Here is a 20,109-nt window from a genome sequence, read left to right as displayed (position 1 = left end):
TGTCATGAACGTCCCCAGTTTCTTGAAATCTTTTTCTTATTCTCTCCACTTGACGTTTGGATACATTAAAGATGTCTGCCACCTCAGCAGCAGACTTGGTCTTCAAGGTCTTGATGATCAGCACTTTGGTTTGTGGTTGAATCTTTGGCATGTTGTCAGAGGTCAGGTTGCACTTCACATGAAAGTCTGGTGTGCTGGGGTTCTTTTTATACACACCTGGGAATGTGTTAATTACATTATTTGTCCCAGGAGAAGCTCTAATCTGTGATTTGTTGAATCATTTAAAGACACGACAAGACTTTTGTCCTTGCAAAAACAGATGTTATGGGCTTTACCAAGCTGTGGACATCAGGACACTTTTTGACAGTTTCATTTTGCACCCAGTTATTAATGTGAAAGCCCTTGACATTAAAGTGAACCATTTATTGTAACAATTGATTGATTACAAATAAAGTTATATACCATTTTAAGTTACTATGTCCTTACGCGACAAGACTTCTGTCAGGGACTGTATTGATGTGTGGATTTGTTGTGATGGGTTCTTCTTGGTTAGCACCTTGTTCCTGTAGGTGTTTTGGGGGGATATGGGGGGAAAGTAGGAAAGGGGGTTTACATACCAGACCTGATTTTTTATTATTTTATTTAGTTCTTTATTATCTGTATTTATATATGGTCAGAAATGTTTTTTTCTTCTTTTTTTGCTGTCTCTCCTGTTGCTGTAATTCTCATCTTCTATGGATCCCTTATATACAACCTTCTGTATTTAAATGGCTAGCATAAACAGCTCTAGAAGGCCGAGTGGTTGCTCAGTCAATTTTGTAACTTGGAATGTTAAATCTCTCAATCATCCAGTGAAACGTAGGAAGGTGTTTGCACATCTAAAACAGTTTAACGTTGATATTGTCTTTCTTCAGGAAACCCATTTACATTCTACAAATCTCTCCAGACTTGGCAGGGAGTGGACAGGGCAGCTGTATCACTCGGTTTTCCATTCGAAGGCTAGAGGAGCAGCCATTCTCATTAGTAAAAGTATACCATTTACATTAACAAAAGTAGATGCAGATCCTGCTGGACGATACATTATTGTAGTGGGGCAGCTTTACGCGCTTCCAGTCATTCTAGCTAATGTATACGCACCGAACTGGGACAATCCTGAGTTTTTTACAAGTTTTTTTGCACGTTTGCCTGATCTTACGACGCATCACCTTATCTTAGGGGGCGATATGAACTGCACACTTTCCCCTTTATTAGATCGTAGCTCCTCTAAGAAAATCTCCCTATCTAGATCTGCTCGAAGTGTTCAGCTGTTTCTTGAGTCGTATGGCGTGGTATGTGTGGAGGTTTCGTAACCCTGCTTCCAGGGTGTACTTCTTTTATTCCCCGGTCCATGGTACATATTCTCGTATAGATTATTTTTTCTTAGATCAAAAGCTATTACCTTACATTAATGAATGTGATTATAGATCCATTGTTTTCTCGGACCATGGCCCCTGGGTTATGAAAATGCGGATTCCAAACACCCAATCTAAATATCGCCCCTGGAGGCTTAATCCGCTGCTTTTATCTGAGGAAACGTTTATTAGTTTCATTAAATCTGAGATCGCGTTGTTCCTGGAAATTAATCAAGCTCCAGGAATGTCTTATTCAACTATTTGGGAATCGCTGAAAGCATATATTAGGGGCCAGACCATTTCATATTGCGCAAATCAGAGGAAGATGAGGACTGCACGTCTCAAAGAGTTAACTGAGAAGATATTAGAATTGGACAGGCTTAATAGTTGTGCACCTTCAGTGGACCTAAGGAAAAAACGCATGTCACTACAGGTTGAGTTTGATCTCTTATCGACACGTCAGGCTGAATATCTTCTCTCTAGGACACGACAAAGGTATTATGAACATGGGGAGAGGGCAGGGCGGATTCTGGCCCATCAGCTGCTCCAAAGAACTACTAACCAAGCCATTCCGGAAATAAATGATGAGCAGGGCTTGAAAACAATAGACAACAACAAAATTAATTATTGTTTTCAAAATTTCTATCAATCGCTGTACACTTCTGACTCAGTTGATGACTGGAGTCAGTCCTGGAGGATTTTTTTGGCATATTACATATACCGTCTAAAGACCCAGAGACAGCTGCTGAACTGGAGCAAGATAACTCAGTGGCAGAGATTATATCAGCAATTAAGTCTATGCAGAGTGGTAAATCGCCGGGCCCAGATGGCTTTCCAGCAGATTTCTTAAAAAAATTCTCAGATTTACTTTCCCCTTTATTGCTGTCAGTTTTCCAAGAGTCATTTTCAACAAAATCCCTGCCTTCGACCATGTGACAGGCAATTATCTCTCTAATTCTTAAAAAACATAAAAATTCCCTGGACTGCAGTTCATTTCGTCCAATTTCGCTTTTAAACACAGATGTCAAAATCCGTGCTAAAGTTTTGGCCCGTTGTTTAGAAGGGGTTCTCCCATCCATTATATCATGTGATCAAACGGGTTTTATTAAAAATCGTTTTTCTTTTAGTAATATCAGACATCTTTTGAATATTCTTTATAGCTCCCCTCCACCAGGCGTAGCCGAGGCTGTATTATCATTGGATGTCCAAAAGGCCTTTGACCGGGTGGAGTGGAGCTATCTTTTTGATGCACTGGGGAGGTTTGGGTTTGGCCAAAAATTTACTTCATGGATCAGGATTCTATACACATTTCCGATGGCAGCCGTGCGCACCAATGATAACATCTCAACATATTTTGACCTTCACCGTGGCACGAGACAGGGATGTCCTTTGTCCCCACTCCTCTTTGCAGTTGCTATGGAACCACTTGCAATAGCCTTGAGGCAAAATGCAGGCGTTAAGGGCATATTTCATGCGGGACGGGAACATAAGGTTTCGCTCTACGCAGATGATATGTTATTATACATCTCTGATCCTTTTTCCAGCTTTCCTATATTAATGGCTCTACTTAATGATTTTGGTAAAATATCTGGTTACAAAGTTAATTATCAGAAAAGCGAGCTAATGCCTATTGGTGCCGGGGCTAATCAATTATCTCTGACTTCTTTTTCTTTTAAATTTAGTCCTAAGAAGTTCAGGTACCTTGGAGTGTGGATCACATTCAACTTTAAAGATTTATTTTCAGCTAACTACCTCCCCCTGATGTCCGGTTTAAGGCAAGACGTTAAGCGTTGGGCCTCCTTGCCCCTTTCATTAGTTGGGAGGATTAACACTGTAAAGATGAACATCTTACCAAAATTTCTGAATGTATTTCAGTGTCTCCCAGTTTTTATCACAAAGTCGTTTTTTTCCAAGTTAAATAATATTATTTCGACTTTTATTTGGAATAAAAAAAATCCCAGAATTAAGAGGAATACTTTGCAGAGACCTCGCAAAATAGGAGGGATGGCACTGCCAAGTTTTCTACATTATTATTGGGCGGCCAATATCAGAGCGTTGCTTTACTGGATGAAGAAGGATGCTGCTGCACCTGAATGGGTAATCTTGGAAGAGGCGTCCGTTGGGCCCACCTCTTTAGCCGCCTTACTGTGCGCTAGTTTACCGTTTACAGAGCCTATCTCTAGTTTCACCTCTAATCCTGTGATTATACACTCAATTAAAATTTGGAATCAATTTAGGAGAACTTTCTCACTCAGGAGCCTCCCTCTGGCGGCTCCTGTTGTGAAGAATCATTTATTTGTCTCATCAACGGTGGATGAGGCCTTTGCAATGTGGGCTGCGAGAGGTGTGGTGTCATTGGCTGATCTTTATATTGACTCTAATTTTGCATCATTTGAACAATTAATGCAGAAATATAATATTCCCAGAACACACTTCTACAGATATTTACAGCTTAGGAGTTTTGTAGCTTCAAATCTGGATGGCTTTCCCATATGTCCACCCACTTCTCTGCTTGATTCAATATTTGAGTGTAAAACAGCTACAAAGCGATCAATAAGTATAATTTATGAAAAACTTATCACACACAACTTGTCCTGCTTAGAAACTCTTAAAAATAAATGGGAAGCAGACCTGGATGAATCAATTTCAGAAGTTGTCTGGCATAAAATTTTGGGGAAAATTAGTTCTTCCTCCATATGTGCAAGACATGCGGTTATTCAATTTAAAGTAGTACACCTCCTTCATTGGTCAAAGGATAAACTTAACAAGATTAAAACATTGCTAGATCCCACATGTGATAGATGTAGGCAGTCCCCGGCCACTCTCATACATATGTTTTGGACGTGCCCAGAGCTCCACGCCTTCTGGCAGTCCTTTTTTGACACATTTTCTGAAATATTTGGACAGGTAGTAGCCCCCTCACCATTTATTGCATTGTTTGGTGTGGCCCCTGCGGGCGCTTCTTTTAGAGAATGGGAAGTAAATATGTTGTCTTTTTGCTCACTTCTTGCTAGGAGACTGATCATGCTCAAATGGAAAGATGTCACTCCACCAACTTATAATTACTGGATTAGGGAAGTTATGTGTCATATCAAATTGGAAAAGATTAGACACACACTCAATGGATCAGTTGATAAGTTTTATATCATCTGGCAACCTTTTCTAACTTTTTTTGAAAATTCAGAGGCCGACAGCATTTATGTGTAAATTTCTTTTTTGCTGTTTGATTATGTTTTGTCAAATTATTTATTAATTTATGTAATGTTTTGCTGGAATTTTGAATGCCTCTGTCTGGTATTTGACGGGCGGGGGGGGGGGGGGGGGTTTGATATACTGTATCTGTAATAAAAAGACCTTGTTCAAAATAATAATAATAATAATGATGATAATAATACAATTTAAAAGAGTTCAGTTTATGTAGGACATAGGACTGCCTGAAGTCCAGTGCCAAGACAAATTGCCACAGTTGTTGAAGCTGTGTTTGCAACTGATGCATAGAGCCTCCTTCTGCCCTCCAGCGATGTAAACAGCACAGGAGTTTAAAGATCTTGGACTGGATGTAGCCTGTACCACTCAAGATGAGCGAACATTTTTGAATTGCAGCAGGAGCCTGCAAACCCCCATGAACACTACTACCTCAAATGCCTCAAGTCCATTACACAGTAAACTCTTCAATCTGGACGAGTGGAACCATGCACAAACCAGCAAAGAAGCAGACCAGACAAGAAAAAAAACTAATGCCAGGGAAGGTTCTAAACAAAAGATAGAAAGTAAATAATCTGTTGAGAAGCAGTAGCTACAAACCCGCACAGCGTTAAAAAAATACTGTTGGAATACTGAATAATGCTAACACAGTCAAACGGCCACCATACCTACAGTGAAGTGTTGAGGTGAGAGAATGCTTAATAGGTGGTTGCTTCTTGGCAAACACTACTGGGGCTACTATGTCACTTTATTGAAGGAAACATGGATGAGAATTTAATCTACTCAGAAACTAAATCATGAGAGATGATCCAACAAGAGAAGCCTGAGCATAAAGTCAAAAAGCTGAGTTGATCAAAGGTGTCTTTCTATTTTTGGGGAATTAAAGATGGTTTTCCAGGTATAATAGTACAAAATGTAAACCACAATGCTGCAAAAAGCATTGACAATGTTCCATAACATTATTTATTTATCTTCCAGACGGGGTTTTGCACTTAGTACTTCACAAATTTCAAACAGTATAAGTTTTAAACAACTGCAAAACTACAGCATTAGTGAAATAATAATCTACATTTTTACTAGTAAGTTAAAAAAAAACAATTTTCTTACTTCACTGTATTCATGTGTGTTTGTGTGCAGTGTTTCCTGATGGCTCAAGCCTCCAGAGTCAGTCTCCTTTTGACTTCTGTAGCCCCTCCACACCCACTCAGTCTCAGACTCAAGGGCCAGGACAGACCCTGGGACAGACTGATGCTTTTCAGCCACCCAAAGAGAACAGCAGCCCTTTCACTGATCCTACTAGCCTCAGCATCTTTAATGCCAGCACAGGTACTGACTGCTGAAGGTTATATTAGTATTCATGTTGTATTATTTGAGTAGATACTCTATCTAAATTCAGCTTTGTCCCTATGGTACATCAAACGTTTCATAGAAATTAAATGGGAATATGCAGATGTGTCTCAGCAGTGTGGTATGCATGCTGATTAAGCATTTGTCTCTTTCAAACCCCAGTATATATCTCTGTGTCAATGGTACCTTCACCCATAAGCAAGTCGCGCTGATGCACCCCCATACAACGACAAATTACAGTCTGGATTGTTTTTCTTTTGGCACAGAACTCAACATCTGTTTTTTCTGTAAACAAGCTAAAATGTGGTCTCATCTGATCGTATCACGCACTTTCACTGTCAGTCCATCTTAGATGAGCTGTGATCTAGAGAACTTGATGTTTTTGCATAAAATTGAAATAAGGCTTTCTCTTTGGTAACAGAGTTTTAGGTTGCATTTCTTGATGTAGCATTGGACTGTCAGTGAATTTCCGAAGTACTCCCTAGCCCTTGTAGCTTTGTTTATCATGGTAGAACGATGGTTTCTTATGCCGTGCTGTCTGAGGCCTTAAAGGTCTTGCCCATTCAGCAGTGTTTTTTGGTCTTAACCCTGCACCTACTAAGAATTTTCCACACTGCCTGAATCTTTTTTGCAATATTATGTATGATAGATGGTGAAAACACCTAAATCATTATTTTTAATGTTATGGTGTAAATTTTTTTAAATGATTGACAATGCTCTCACAAATTTTGGTACAAAGTGGTTAAACATGACACATCTTTAGATTAAGCCTTTAGCAGACTGTCCTTTTATAACCAAGCATGATACCTTTACCTTTTACCAATTCACCTGATTGTTGTGGAATCTTTCAAAACAGTGTAACATGTGCTCTCTTAATCTCAGATGATCTAAAGACATTGGAGACGTGTACTCTGGTCAGATGAGTCCACATTTTAGCTTGTTTTTGGCTGAAAGCAATTGGCAATTGTATTTTTTTTTTTCTTTTAATTTTATCAGTTAAATAAAGAGTCAAGAGAATTAACAATTTACATATGCTTATTTTTACGGCATTTCACAAATTGTCCACTTTCCTGGAAATGGGATTTGTATAATGTAAAACTGAAGTGTTACAGTATAGGTTTTTGACAGAATGAAAATCACCAATTATACAATTTCCAGTTTCAAAGCAAAGTGTTTTTAAAAATGGTACAGATGGTGTGGTGGCATGGCTGGTATAGTGTGTGCTAAAAAGCTGTATTTTTTCTGGGGTTCTTGGACTATAAGTGCATGGTTTATTTTAATTAGTTTTTAAAACTTTAATATCTATTAATATTTTACACATCTCTGGCAAGTCACTGAATGCGTTGCATTCTGAAACTAGCCGTGAAACCTGGCCATTGGCATTCTAAACTAGGACACCTACATATTAAATGCATTTTTAACAATGCAGCATAACAGCAACACACACATCAATTGCTTTTTCACAAATATTTCTCATACAATGCTAGAAAGTCAAAGATATTTGACAATAAACTCTCAGTTTTTATGGCTGGACTTTTTTGTAAATTATATTTGTGAAATATATGTAAAATATCTTCTATTTTCTCCTAATGCAGGATTGGCCAAGCTGGAGCCTGACTCACAGCAGTTTCCGCCTTTGTCACTGGTTGACTCCATGGCATTAGATGGCACTCTGGCCACCACGGCACATGCTCCTATGCCTTCACCACAAGAGTAAGTCCAGATTGGCCTAGTTATTTAAAATAGCACACATTGAATGTTCTCATTTAAAAAAAACACCTGCCTTCATATGGTTAACATGTTTACATGAGGGATGTTATTGATTTACCAATTCATTGCTAACATCCAAAAGACTTAATTTTAATTATGCTGTAATCCTAAAATTACTGTAAGGATTGCAATCTTGATGTGCTTGCCAAACCAAAAAATGACAGCCAAACCAAAGGTCCTGGCAGTGTCAAAATCTCTCTGTGTATTTGCTGCTACCTGGTTTGTTTAAAATCCACCAATGGGGGATGTATACAGAGTATAATTCAAAACAAACGTATAGAACACTGTCTTCATTAAATAGAAAATCAGTCATGTAAAATTACAAACTTAATTGTTTGTAGTTGTTTATATATTTATGGTTTAAATATTTTGCTGAAATTTGCTTCCCTGGTGCACAATAAAGTACCTCTGATTAAATCTAACTTTTTTCTATTATTTTTCCTGAGCAGGCAGTGTGTTCCATGTCCTTTGGATGAAATGTTGTGCCCACCAACTACTCCTGAGGCCCGCAATGATGAGAAGGCCCTGCTTGAACAGCTTGTGTCCTTCCTGAGTGGCACAGATGAAAGTGAACTGGCTGAGCTTGACCGTGCACTGGGCATTGACAAGATTGTCCAGGTCAGAAATTCCACTTGTATTTTATTTTTTGATTTCTCCCCCCAATAAAGCAGCCTAAGATCACTGTCCGGACTGAATGAATAATTTTTTTTTTCTTTTCAGAGTGGCTGTCTTGATCAGATCACCCAGCGATTTGCTCAACCCCAGCCCTCGACCCCGGGGGTTCCTAGCTACCCCTCACAATTTCCCACCTCGCCATCACAGTTCCCAAATGGCACTACACAGGGAATGACCTTTGGTGCATCACGTGTTACCTTCCCGGGCAATGTTAGTATGAACTCGATGCGGCCTGTCATGAATCGAACACCGGGGATGCCCAGCCAGATGCGTTTGCCGCCAAACCAATTGAGGCTGCAGCTTCAGCAGCGTCTGCAGGGACCACAGCAGGTATCTTTTCATGTGCTCTCTCTATTATCTATGAGTAAAACTATACATGGTGGAACAATTTCATACTTTTTATTTTTGCTTGCACGCATTGTTAATTTGTTATCTATAATTGCTTAAAGTATTTATAGACTGGACATTTTAAACCAATCAAGTATGTAAAAAAAAATTACTTAATATCTCATGCATTTTCCTTCAGTTTTTCTTTCAATTTAGCCATGTCTAATCACCCAATCGTATTTCACCTCTACTGCTGCAGACCTCCTGGCCTCTGTTGACCGTAATTAACACACACACTTTCCAACAAGTGCAATAGCCGACTGGTTCTTTTCACCTCTATTATTTGATCTCTATTATCCCCTGTCTTTGTGCAGACTCCATCAATCAGCCAGCAGAGGCTGTAATTGCAGCAGTTACGAGGAAACCCTTCTGCCCTTCCTTCCCCAAACAAATCAGTTATTGTCTGTTTAGGCACACAGCCAGCCAGTACCAGAGCTGATATTTGAACTTACACATTTAAAATGTCAGTACTGGTGGGCTAGTGTATTTTACCTCTGCGCCACCCCTTATATCACTTTTTTTTTATTTTGTTTTTATTAATGCCCATGGTTTTGGAAAGAAATATCCAAGATCATGATCTGGTGTTGACATACTTTTGGCCATACAGTGTAGCTCACAAAGAGCCAGCTAGCAGGCTCAAAGAAATTAGTGCTTCATTCTTCTCAAACAATCTGACTGTTGAATTAAATTGGATTGAAGTTGTAAAACCAAGAGTGATTTCACTGTTTAGCTGAAATATCCCACCACCACGTTCAATGTTTGGCTGAACTACTTAGTGATACTTTGTTTTAAGTCTAGGAATGTGACCTCGACACTTTGATTTATGCTTTCAGACTTGGGGCTACTTTTCCTAAACAATGGCTAACTTGCAGACAATTACAGCAGGATAGTGTTGCTCTTGTCTTGTGTACTTATTGAATGTTTGCTTGAACCTGTGTAGCGATCAGCTGCTTTAATTTGGTGGCAGTCAGTTGCTTACTTCTCTTATGCCCACAGCTCCAGAACAGGCTGGCTGCAATGAGCCAGTTCTCACAGGGTGGACCTGTGACAATAGGGATGAGGCAGGGCATGCAGCAGCCCCAAATGCCCACACAGGTTAGTACATAGTAGTCATTTTTTCCTTATCTGTTCACAAACTTTTATTGACCTCTCATACAAAAATCCTGTGACCTCAGTCATATGTGACAAGTTTAGATGTTCCAATCCCCTGCTGCCTTTGCAGTACCCTGCCGCTTGCACCACCCCGCTGTGGCGCCAGGGGGGCCAGGTACTGTTACGCGCCCCCTTCGACACACTCAAAGCCTGAGCCGGCCACTTCTTATACATTGGCCTCACCGCTCGTCCGGTGGCTCAGCCAGTCATTGTGATGGCCACACTGCCACCAATCTGGTTGATCACCCAACAGACACTACTGGCAGAGTTGAGGTTCAAACTTGGATCTCAATGCTGGTGTGCTAGCATGTTAGACTGCTGCATCACTTGATTGCCTCATGAGTTTCATTTTAACAGGTCTTTTGGTTTTTATTATGTTACGAGTAATAGTTGCTCATAAGATCAGATTTCAACTAATAAATGCAAGGTGCCACTTTTGCCTTAGGCCAAATGCTAAGGCAAAAGTAGATTGTCCATGGATTTTTATCGATTGTCCATGTAGTCTAATATAAAGTTTTATTATAAATTATTGTTAATAATATTATTTTAGTGTGTTTTTAGAAAAATTTTCCAAAAACTAAATTTTGTGTGTCGTTCTAAGATATAACAGTCTCTGTCTATCTTTATTTCTCAGCCTCCACTGAATGCTCAGATGCTTGCCCAGCGCCAGAGGGAGCTCTACAGTCAACATCATCGCCAGAAGCAGTTGCAATTGCAGCAGCAGCATAAACTCATAATGATGAGACAGGGAATGAGCCCGGGCTCCATGGGAGCTCAGCGTGTACCTAAAGGCCCTCAGCAGCCACAGCAAACACAGCAGTTTGGCTATCCTCCAGGTTACAACACTGTTCCTTCGAGCACCCCTACCTCTCCCAGCCACTTCAGCTCCATGGGAACGGCACTGGACCCAAAGCTGACTGCCAGAGTGCCCATGGCTAACCAAGGCATGATGGGAGGCCTGCAGGGGCAGTTTGGCGGATCTGTGAACACTCATATTCAGCAGGGGCTTTTCCAGCAGTTTGGGGGTCCAGGTAGGTTTAATCTGTCCTACTGTCTGTAGTAGATGTAGTAGTAAAATCATCTAAAGTGCTCGAGAGTCTCAGGTGAGTGTTGTAATGACTTCAGAATCACACTGACCCTAACAACTTGACATTATTGTGATTGGAAACTACACAGTCCTCCCACAGTCCAAAGACATTGAAGTGAGATAGAAAATTGTCCATGACTGTGTTTGACATTAAAGACTTGAACTGATGAATTATGTATGACCAGTAATTACCTGTCCTGTCATGAATGTCACCAAAGTGTGTAAAACATAATGTTAAAATCCTAATAAATTAATATTACTGCATTATTGTCATTGCAGTGCATGTAAATTTATGAACCACCTGAAGAATCTGGTCAGTGGTTGTCTTATGGGGATCCCTTTCAACCAATACTTGGGATACTGGGGGTTGCCAGCCCACCAGTACCAGTACACCAACCCCACAGACTAGCAAATCCTAGCATAGAATGTGTAGCAAATGTCTTGGTTTTAGGGTAAATGCACATGATCAGCTTCTATTATCATGTTTACTCTGAAGTTGCTTTACCATTTAAACCTATAATTACCTCTACTGTATGAAACCTACAATTTTACACTGTATGGTGGCACTATTTAAAGTTATATGAGCAAGCTATTCATAAGAGCACTTGCATAATCAGATAACGTCCAACACTCGTCTTCTAAACCCTGATACAAGTGGAATTTTTCTTTAAGGCATGGTCCAGCAAACTGATCCATCATTCACTCCTGAGCTCGCTCCCACCAGCCCTTTGCTGTCACCAGACAACTCCAGCAACCAGAGTCCCCTGCTTCAGCAAAGCCAGCCCCCACCTGGTTACCAGTCACCTGACATGAAGAACTGGCAGGGTGGCATGACTAGCAGGTAAGACAATCTATCTGGAAGTAAATTAGGAGTCTTCTGTTGACATTGAATGGATTTATCATTTTTCTCTACCACTGAAATGTTCTCCTGTATGCAACTCACATACTACTGTTTTACATTTCCAGTACATTACAGTCTTTTTCCTCACATATTTTGTGCTTTGTTTCCTAGTCTATATAACCAGACTGGCCAGACAGGCTCACAAAACTTTGGCCAGCAGGGTGTGTACAACAACATGAGCATCACTGTTTCCATGGCTGGAGGCTCTGGAGCTGTGAGTTCACTACCTCCTATTGGAACGCCAGTCGGTATTGGCAACAACAACCTCGGCAATGTCAATTCTATGTGTAACGATCAGGTGAGCTCTTGGCTGTATGCATGGGTCTGTAAATCAGTTGCTACTGGTAATACACATGTCGAATGCAGCAGAAATGAGCAGCATAAAGACCTGAGAGGTGCCAAATCATAACAGCTAGATGACTGGGTTAAAGTATCTCTAAAACAGTATGGGGTGCTCACACGGTAGTGGGTACCCACCAGCAGTGTTATGAGGTGGGACAAGCCTCAAACTGCTCATTGATTACAGTGGACATGAAGGCTGTGGTGTCTGATACGGACCAACAGATGGGCTACTGTGACTCAAATTGCTGATTTTTTTATTCTGGTGGGGACACTAATTGTTGCAGTTTTGTAAGAAAAGTTTTTACCCGTTTGTGCCTGATTCAAAATTCTGCTGCGCAGCTGCTTCAGCTATCATTGGTCATTTTTGAGTTTTTTCTTCATGTTGTTATACACTTTGTGTCTGTAAAGCCACCCTGTTGCCTTTTTTGAAATCCCAGTATTTGCCGTCACATCAATGGTACCTTCTGTATTCCCCAAAATGTGTACTTGTCTGAATACAGCACATATTTCTGCTGTTTTTCTTAGTCTGAGATGAACTCAGGTCCAGAGAACCTGCATTTAATTAATGTATGGCTTTCTCCTTGCAGCGGTGGTTTCCTGCCTTACCCTACCCAGTTTAAGATTCCTCTGTTGAATCTTTTCACAAACGTATACACAGTAGATCATAGATGGTAAATTATTTGAAATGCTGCTTTGAGAAATGTTCTTTTTGAACTGATTGATGTTTCTCTTCCAAAGTTTGACACAAAGTGCTAAGCCATGGCCCATCATTGATTTACAAAGATCCTCCTTTTATACCCAGTAATAATTTTGTCATAGATATGACAACATGGCGTTACAAAAACAAACAATATACCCAGTAATAATACACTCACCTGTTATCAGCTCACCTACATATTGTTAAACTTTTTTATTTTGACTCTGTTGCAGACATCTATCTAAAAATGTGTTTAGAATTACAAAATATATTAATAATTGATAGATAGAATATGAAGGTGTCCATAAACTTTCGGTTGCTTGTTCTTACTTTGACCGCTGTGTTCAATAGAATTACACATCCCAGTAATAGTTTGCCACAGCACCTGTGTAAACAGGTTTTATGTCCTCTCCAATCTCAGCTCCCTAACCATTAACTTGACTTTCTATCTTTCCATTAACATGTAACTAAGTTTAGGCATAGGCTCACATTTCTCACACAGACATCAACTATATAAGCTTGCTTCATTTACATAATAAACTGGAAGCTTTACTCTAACTGTCGAGTACCTTCCCGTGCGCACTTAAGATCTTGAGCACACCCCTTCTCATATTCAGAAAATCACACTGGAGTAAAAGATCTGAGCAACAACATTTTTCTGTAAAAAGAACTAGATGTTCCAACAATACTAATAATAACAACAATAATAATAATAATAACTTATGTTAATATTAAAAAAATAATAATTAATTAGTAATTGTTTAAGTAGAGTTTGTTTGTTTGTTTATTAGGATTTTAACGTCATGTTTTACACTTTGGTTACATTCATGACGGGAACGTTAGTTACTAGTTACACAAGGTTTATCAGTTCACAAGGTTATATCGAACACAGTCAAGGACAATTTAGTGTCTCCAATTCACCTCACTGGCATGTCTTTGGACTGTGGGAGGAAACCGGAGCTCCCGGAAGAAACCCACGCAGACACAGGGAGAACATGTAAACTCCACACAGAAAGGACCCGGACCGCCCCACCTGGGGATCGAATCTTGCTATGAGGCGACAGTGCTACCCACTAAGCCACAGTGCCGCCCTGTTTAAGTATAGACAGCAAAAACTGTAAGAGTAATTACACTATTAATACCATTTATTTATTAATAATCTGCCAGCATTTTTATATCTGTGCATCACTATGTTTTGTTCTGCTCTTGACTTATATATGTTGATGTTTTGTGTGTGTGTGTGTTTGTGTGACTCTAATGTTAGTTTTAACAAAACAGTTTTGTAATTGGCTTTAATAATAGCCTCTAAAGATTCCATTTGTTCAGACTTAGTTCTACTGTTGCCCATACATGTTTTAATTGACAATAACCCCAGCCATTTTCCCGGTTTAACAGGTACAACAGGTTCAAGTTATTGCTGATGTCCAGTGTACAGTAAACCTAGTGGGCAGTGATTCCTACCTGAACCAGACAGGGCCAATGGGGCCCCAGAAGTCCCAGAGTGGCACCAGCACCTCTCAGTCACAACAGAAAAGCCTCTTACAGCAGCTTCTGACAGAGTGACCCTAACACATGACTGTTTAGGTGTCTTCAAAGCATCAGGATCTCTCTCCATCACCTTGGGGTTTTAATACAGTAAAATCTGCCTGGATCGGGATGCATGAGCCCAGGCCGATGGGTTTTTGCAGTTTGTCAGACAGCTAAGGCAACGATCATTCCCGATCACCTGCTTTTCAAAGTCTGCTTCCTGAACAGGGGTTACAATCAATACATTAATACGTTCCAGAAATTTGCCAAGTTCTGTAAAAGGACCTGCTGCTGACATCCCTCATCAGGCCATCGTTAAAGTGCTTCTTGGAAGACTGGACATTTCAGAAACCAGGGTGGGCAGTTGCTGTTGTGTTGCAGTCATGTGCCAGCCTCGGCCAATGGGACAACAACGCTCAGGAGTGTTGGGGTATTTTTCTGCGCAATGTTTAGCTCAGTTTCAGCTGGATCTGTGACTGATAGGCTGTCCTGGATGGTGGAAGGAGTTTCCCAGCTCATGGTTATTTGTTTTCTCTCTTTTTCCACTTGTTTTTAATAGTTCTTGTTTTATTGTCTGTTGTCAGAACAAGCATTACCAGGTTGGGAGGCTGAGCACATATCTGCTGCAAGCTTTCCTGGGAGAACTTAGTTTGATACAGCAGGTATTTAAAAAATCCTAAGCCTCCCACTCCTCCACCTGAATCCTCAGCAGCTGTGAATATGGGCCACTTATGGTTGCGTTAGCCTATCAGTGTTGTTTGCCATATGTACTGTGCAGTTTGGTATTATTGTACAGCACAAAAGCGGACAAAGTTTGGGACAAGCTCACGCCCACTTTCTAATTTCTTTGAGAAAATTGATAAATCACTCTACAAGCAAACGTCATTTTAAATGCAGTGACGTCATGGGTTCAAGACTGGCTCCTCATTTATAGCTTTGAGAATATGTAATATTTTTTTCCTCTTAATTTTAAAAGAATAATGTATAAAATGTTAAATCGTGTGTACTCAGTATCATTGCTGAATATTACCTGGGGAGGTGTCTGGGTCTCTGTTTATGAAGAAAAGGTTGCGAGGTTCAGATGAGGTGCAAATATCTATATATTTTTTTCTGATTGATATTGGTATGCTTTGTGTTGTTGGCATCTCAGTATACGTTATGAAACCCAAATTTTATTGTATAGTACGTATCAAGATGAAGCTCAGATAATCTGAAATGGTTTTGATTATTCAGCTGAGATTACTATTGTTTGAAAATCTGCTCAAAAGTTGCTCTTTTCTGGCTCTAGAAGGACGTCTTTTTCTCTCTTCATCAGCTGCGTCCTCCAGCTCTTTGGCTGCTCACGTGACTACTGTTTGCCCAGTCAGACACTGTTTCTCGTCAGCATTGTCCTCACCTCATTTGCTTTATCCCCCTCCCCCCTTTTTTAGACTCCCCCATGACAGTGAAGTACGTAGGCAGCATTTTAACTTGGAAGTAAAAAGTGGTATGATATCCAATATTACATTGCAGAGTTCTGAGTTCAGCAGCATAGCTCATACATCGGAATCAGATCAGTTAACCGGAAATGTTTTACAGCCCAAATTTGTTTGGCTGAACAAACAAACAAGGTATTTTAGAATTAACATGCATGACCATCTCCTCATTTCTCCTGCTATTTTTCATTCTATGCCTTACATCCTAAAACTGATTTGTATAACATTTTGTGTAGTTTTTATTTGTGTGTCTTTATGGGTGTGCTGTGTATACAAAGAATTGCTCGTTTAGCTCAAGCCAACATCAAGAACTGTTTTCTTCTATTAGAAATGCATGTTGGTGGACATTGAGGGCTTTTTCTTGGCCACTTTTTTGGTAAAATGTACATATACAAAAAGTAAGTAGGTTTACATGAGATTCCAGCAATCATATCATATATGTATTTCCCCTGCAAAACAATGACTCTTCATGTGTAAAAAGAATAATAATAATAATAATCACACTTATTAAGAATGAATTTCTAACATGCCTGTGATATTTATTTACGCCCTAGACAGGCATTCCTGTATAATGAAGTTTTATGCGCTAGTTACTTCGATCGTTTTCTTTTTCTTTGCCCTGGTAACCAACCCTTCTTTGCACCATTGCTGTCATACAGTACCTTTATGCCAAATATGCCGCACTATTAAACAGTGCCTATTAACAATGGGTTATTCAGTAAACTCTTGGTCAGTTCCACACCCAGGTACAATGGAATTAGCCTGGTTCAACATGTTTATCATGTATATAACAGACAAATGTGAATATGTATCTGTTCTGAATCAACAATATTGTAGTGCTCCAAGTTTGTGGTTATAACTACTTGCTTCCATTTATTTTGGGTTTTTTGTTTGTTTGTTTGTTTTCCTTTTTGATGTGTATGGCTGTTTAAAAGTATGTATGTGTGATTAATACTGTATATCAGATGTTTTAAATGAAAACGTCCTGATTTTTTTTCCTACTTTTTTTTTGTTCAAATACCTGCAACTTCCTGTGGGTGCTCAGATTGCTCTTTTATGTGAGAGAATGGTTTTAGCGACTGCTGAATGTGACTTTACTGAGAGAGAAGCAGTGTGGACTGGCTTTTGTACGGGTTAATTTAAAAAAAGGCCATATTATTTAATTTCTCTGTTGTCAAAGTTTTAAACAGCTCTGACAAAGTGGAACCTTGGTTTGAGGGGAACAGTGCTCAGGTATTTCAGACAAATTGCCACTTTTTTCCCTCCAAAAATTATGACCAAAGCTTCATGGTATACACAAAACAACAACAACAAAAATTATGCAACGCTCATGCAATTGGATAGAATTAATGTAGCATTGTTCATCCTGACTAGATGTCCCATATTAAGCATGTTTTATTGATAACACTACCGTTCCGTAGCACACTTTGTGCTGTTTGTTGCCTGTTTCTTTTGTCTGTTTTTTGACATCACGGCTTAGAGTCAAAGATTCTGTACAGATACGTATTTGTACTCAAACACAATGCAGAGATCACTAGGCAGGAAGTTTAGTCACTGTATTCAGAAGGAGAAATGTACTACAGCTAGCTATGCACCTTAAATAAACTCTTTCTCGTTTCTGATCCAAAACCCAGTCATTTAATACAGTACGTTGAGACTGCTAGTCTACGTATGAATATGTGTGTTACCTTCTATTTTTCTTAAGGAAATACCGGATTTCTAGTTTTAATTATGGTTATGGGCTAAAATTACTGATGCAAGTATTCTTAAATAGTTCACTTTATTTGAACTTAATACCAAAATTGAGGTGCCTCTTGTATATATTTTTGCAGAGAGACTGCTCCTGTTTAAGGACTTTTCTTGTCGACAGCAATTTTCTTAATCTTTGTAAGACATGTTTGCTGTATTTTGCATGCTTTTTTACTCAAAATATTCCAGGAATTTGCAAGGAATACAATCTAGTTTTGCACTTTATATTTCAATTCAAAGGAAAGAGGCCATGGCAAAGATGCACGATTAAAATCCACCCTACTACATTAATAACGAAATGCCCCCTGAATGTATTGTGATAGTGCCCTATTGCTTTTTGATGTGAAATAGGAAGCTTTCTCAGGTTTCTCAGAGAGAACTTGGCAGTAGCCCCTTGTTCTTTATTTTCTTGTTAATTGCTGCAGAGTCTCGGTTTTAAACTATGCCGATCTACTTCAGGTGCTCCAGTTCCCCCTCTCCCTTCTCTCACACTCCCGTCAATACCTCTTCAAGCTTTCACTTTTCAAGACATTCCTCATATAGCTCTAGTCTATCACAGTGTTGTAAAATAGTTTTTAAAATGAAGCCCATACAGTGCCAAGCTCGAATAAACATTTATGCAAAATTCTGTACCAGCTTTCTTGCTCGTTACTATTCTGTATAGCAGTCTGTTTTAAAAAATTGGTTCCATATGCATCTGTGTAACATTCAGGTTTCACCACTCTACTGTATCACTGTAATTGCTACTGTTTCTGAGGTGTGTTCCCAAGTATTATTAATGCTGCCTTATTCAAATGGACGTCGGTCACAGTGGCAAGAGGGTTGTTTTTTTGTTTTTTTATTTTTATTTTTTGCTAAGCTTGCAGCTCTATTAAAACAGCAATGGTCACTTAAAACAAGGTTCCACTTTGCAACTGTAAAATTAATATAAATAAGTATAAATATATATGACTATATACATTTTACTCATATTGTCCAGTTTTGTATAATACTTGTGAACCCTTTCACCTGGAGAAGCATCATTTCAGCTGTGTTGGGACATTATGAATGAAGATGTCTGGGAAACTTCTGCATGTTATCGAGTTGTTTTTATTTCTGTTTGGTTGCTTTCTGTTTTTCATTCTTGTTGTGTCCAGTGTCTGTTGGGGAGGGAGGGGGGGAATCGTTGTAGACAATCAGTTACATGCTGGGTCCAGCACCTGCAGGGCTGTCCTGTGGGCTGCAACTTTGTTTTTCTCATCTACTTCAGTCTTATTTCTTTTTGTCCATGTCATGGAAAATATGTGGCTGCTCAAACTGAACAAGTTTACACATGTATGCATACAAACATACATACATCCACACACAACATCCACACCTCATGCATATGGCCCCTTTCTGTTGCTTGTCCAAGGTGAAGATGCAGACCTTGAAGGAAGTGATGCTTTTTGACTAACAAATCTCTATAACATCCATGAATGTGAGAATGCAACACATTGCAATAAAAGCACCATGTAAAAACTTCTAACCCTCCACCGTCCTCTCCTGTATTTGTTGTTTTTAAGTGTAAAATTTGAATGATTTTATAATGAAGCATTTGAATTATTTCTGTTCCACCCGGGATCTTGTTTAAAAAATAATATTAAAGAACAAGGTACATTACATGCAGCCTGGGGTTTAGTAGACAAATGCATTTAACTGTATTTCGGATAATGGCTGCTGTTAGCAGTGTACAACACATACATTTTACCATACGCACACAGAAAAAGGCTCTGAATCAATAGTTTTAAACTGTTCTACTAACGACACTTCAAAAACAACCCTTGCAGGTCACATACATTTATTAAGGAGTAAATCATGATGTGATGGTGTAATAGGAGGAACCAATGCAAAACACTTTATATTTATATTTAATAACAGCCTACCCCAAAGTGCTTCATTCTTCTTAAACCTTCTTAAATCATCTGATTTAGGATGTTTTTTAATCTTAATGGACCTTAAACATATTTAATTAAGGAATATTTGCTTAAGGAAAGAGAGGGATGTACTATAATTATATAGTTAGTGTGACTGGCCTGTATCATGCATTAATTACTGATTTGCTAAAGGCTCCCCCTTCTGGAGAAACTTATGCCTGGTAAATTTAAATTTGCATGAATTACACTGATCAGGCATAACATTAAAACCACCTCCTTGTTTCTACACCCACTGACCATTTTATCAGCTCCACTTACCATATAGAACCACTTTGTAGTTCTACACTTATTGACTGTAGTCCATCTGTTTCTCTACTGTACATACTTTTTAGCCTGTTTTCACCCTGTTCTTCAATGGTGAGGACCACCACAGAGCAGGTATTATTTGGGTGTTGGATCATTCTCAGCACTGCAGTGACAATGACATGGTGGTGGTGTGTTAGTGTGTGT

General features: G+C 39.3%; 1 protein-coding gene across 5 annotated transcripts in view; it reads left to right on the top strand.

Moving 5' to 3' along the window:
* The window catches only part of LOC134320568 (costars family protein ABRACL), a 170,723-nt gene that overhangs the window by 119,517 nt on the left and 31,097 nt on the right, over positions 1-20,109 (top strand). For 3 of the 5 annotated variants that reach the window (XM_063002020.1, XM_063002018.1, XM_063002019.1), the window contains exons 13-21: positions 5,733-5,921; positions 7,538-7,655; positions 8,162-8,330; positions 8,433-8,717; positions 9,771-9,869; positions 10,561-10,957; positions 11,686-11,854; positions 12,026-12,212; positions 14,349-19,216. The exons of 1 other annotated variant lie outside the window; for it this stretch is intronic. In XM_063002020.1, coding sequence (XP_062858090.1) covers positions 5,733-5,921; positions 7,538-7,655; positions 8,162-8,330; positions 8,433-8,717; positions 9,771-9,869; positions 10,561-10,957; positions 11,686-11,854; positions 12,026-12,212; positions 14,349-14,516 — 1,781 coding nt within the window. In that variant the 3' untranslated portion in view covers positions 14,517-19,216. Of the gene's footprint in view, positions 1-5,732; positions 5,922-7,537; positions 7,656-8,161; positions 8,331-8,432; positions 8,718-9,770; positions 9,870-10,560; positions 10,958-11,685; positions 11,855-12,025; positions 12,213-14,348; positions 19,217-20,109 lie in introns of those variants that run through there. One more of the 5 variants, XM_063002021.1, reaches the window with a different exon arrangement.

The sequence above is a fragment of the Trichomycterus rosablanca genome, chromosome 9, assembly GCF_030014385.1.
Source record: "Trichomycterus rosablanca isolate fTriRos1 chromosome 9, fTriRos1.hap1, whole genome shotgun sequence".
Lineage (NCBI taxonomy): Eukaryota > Metazoa > Chordata > Actinopteri > Siluriformes > Trichomycteridae > Trichomycterus > Trichomycterus rosablanca.
This window is presented reverse-complemented; position numbering and strand designations above follow the sequence as displayed.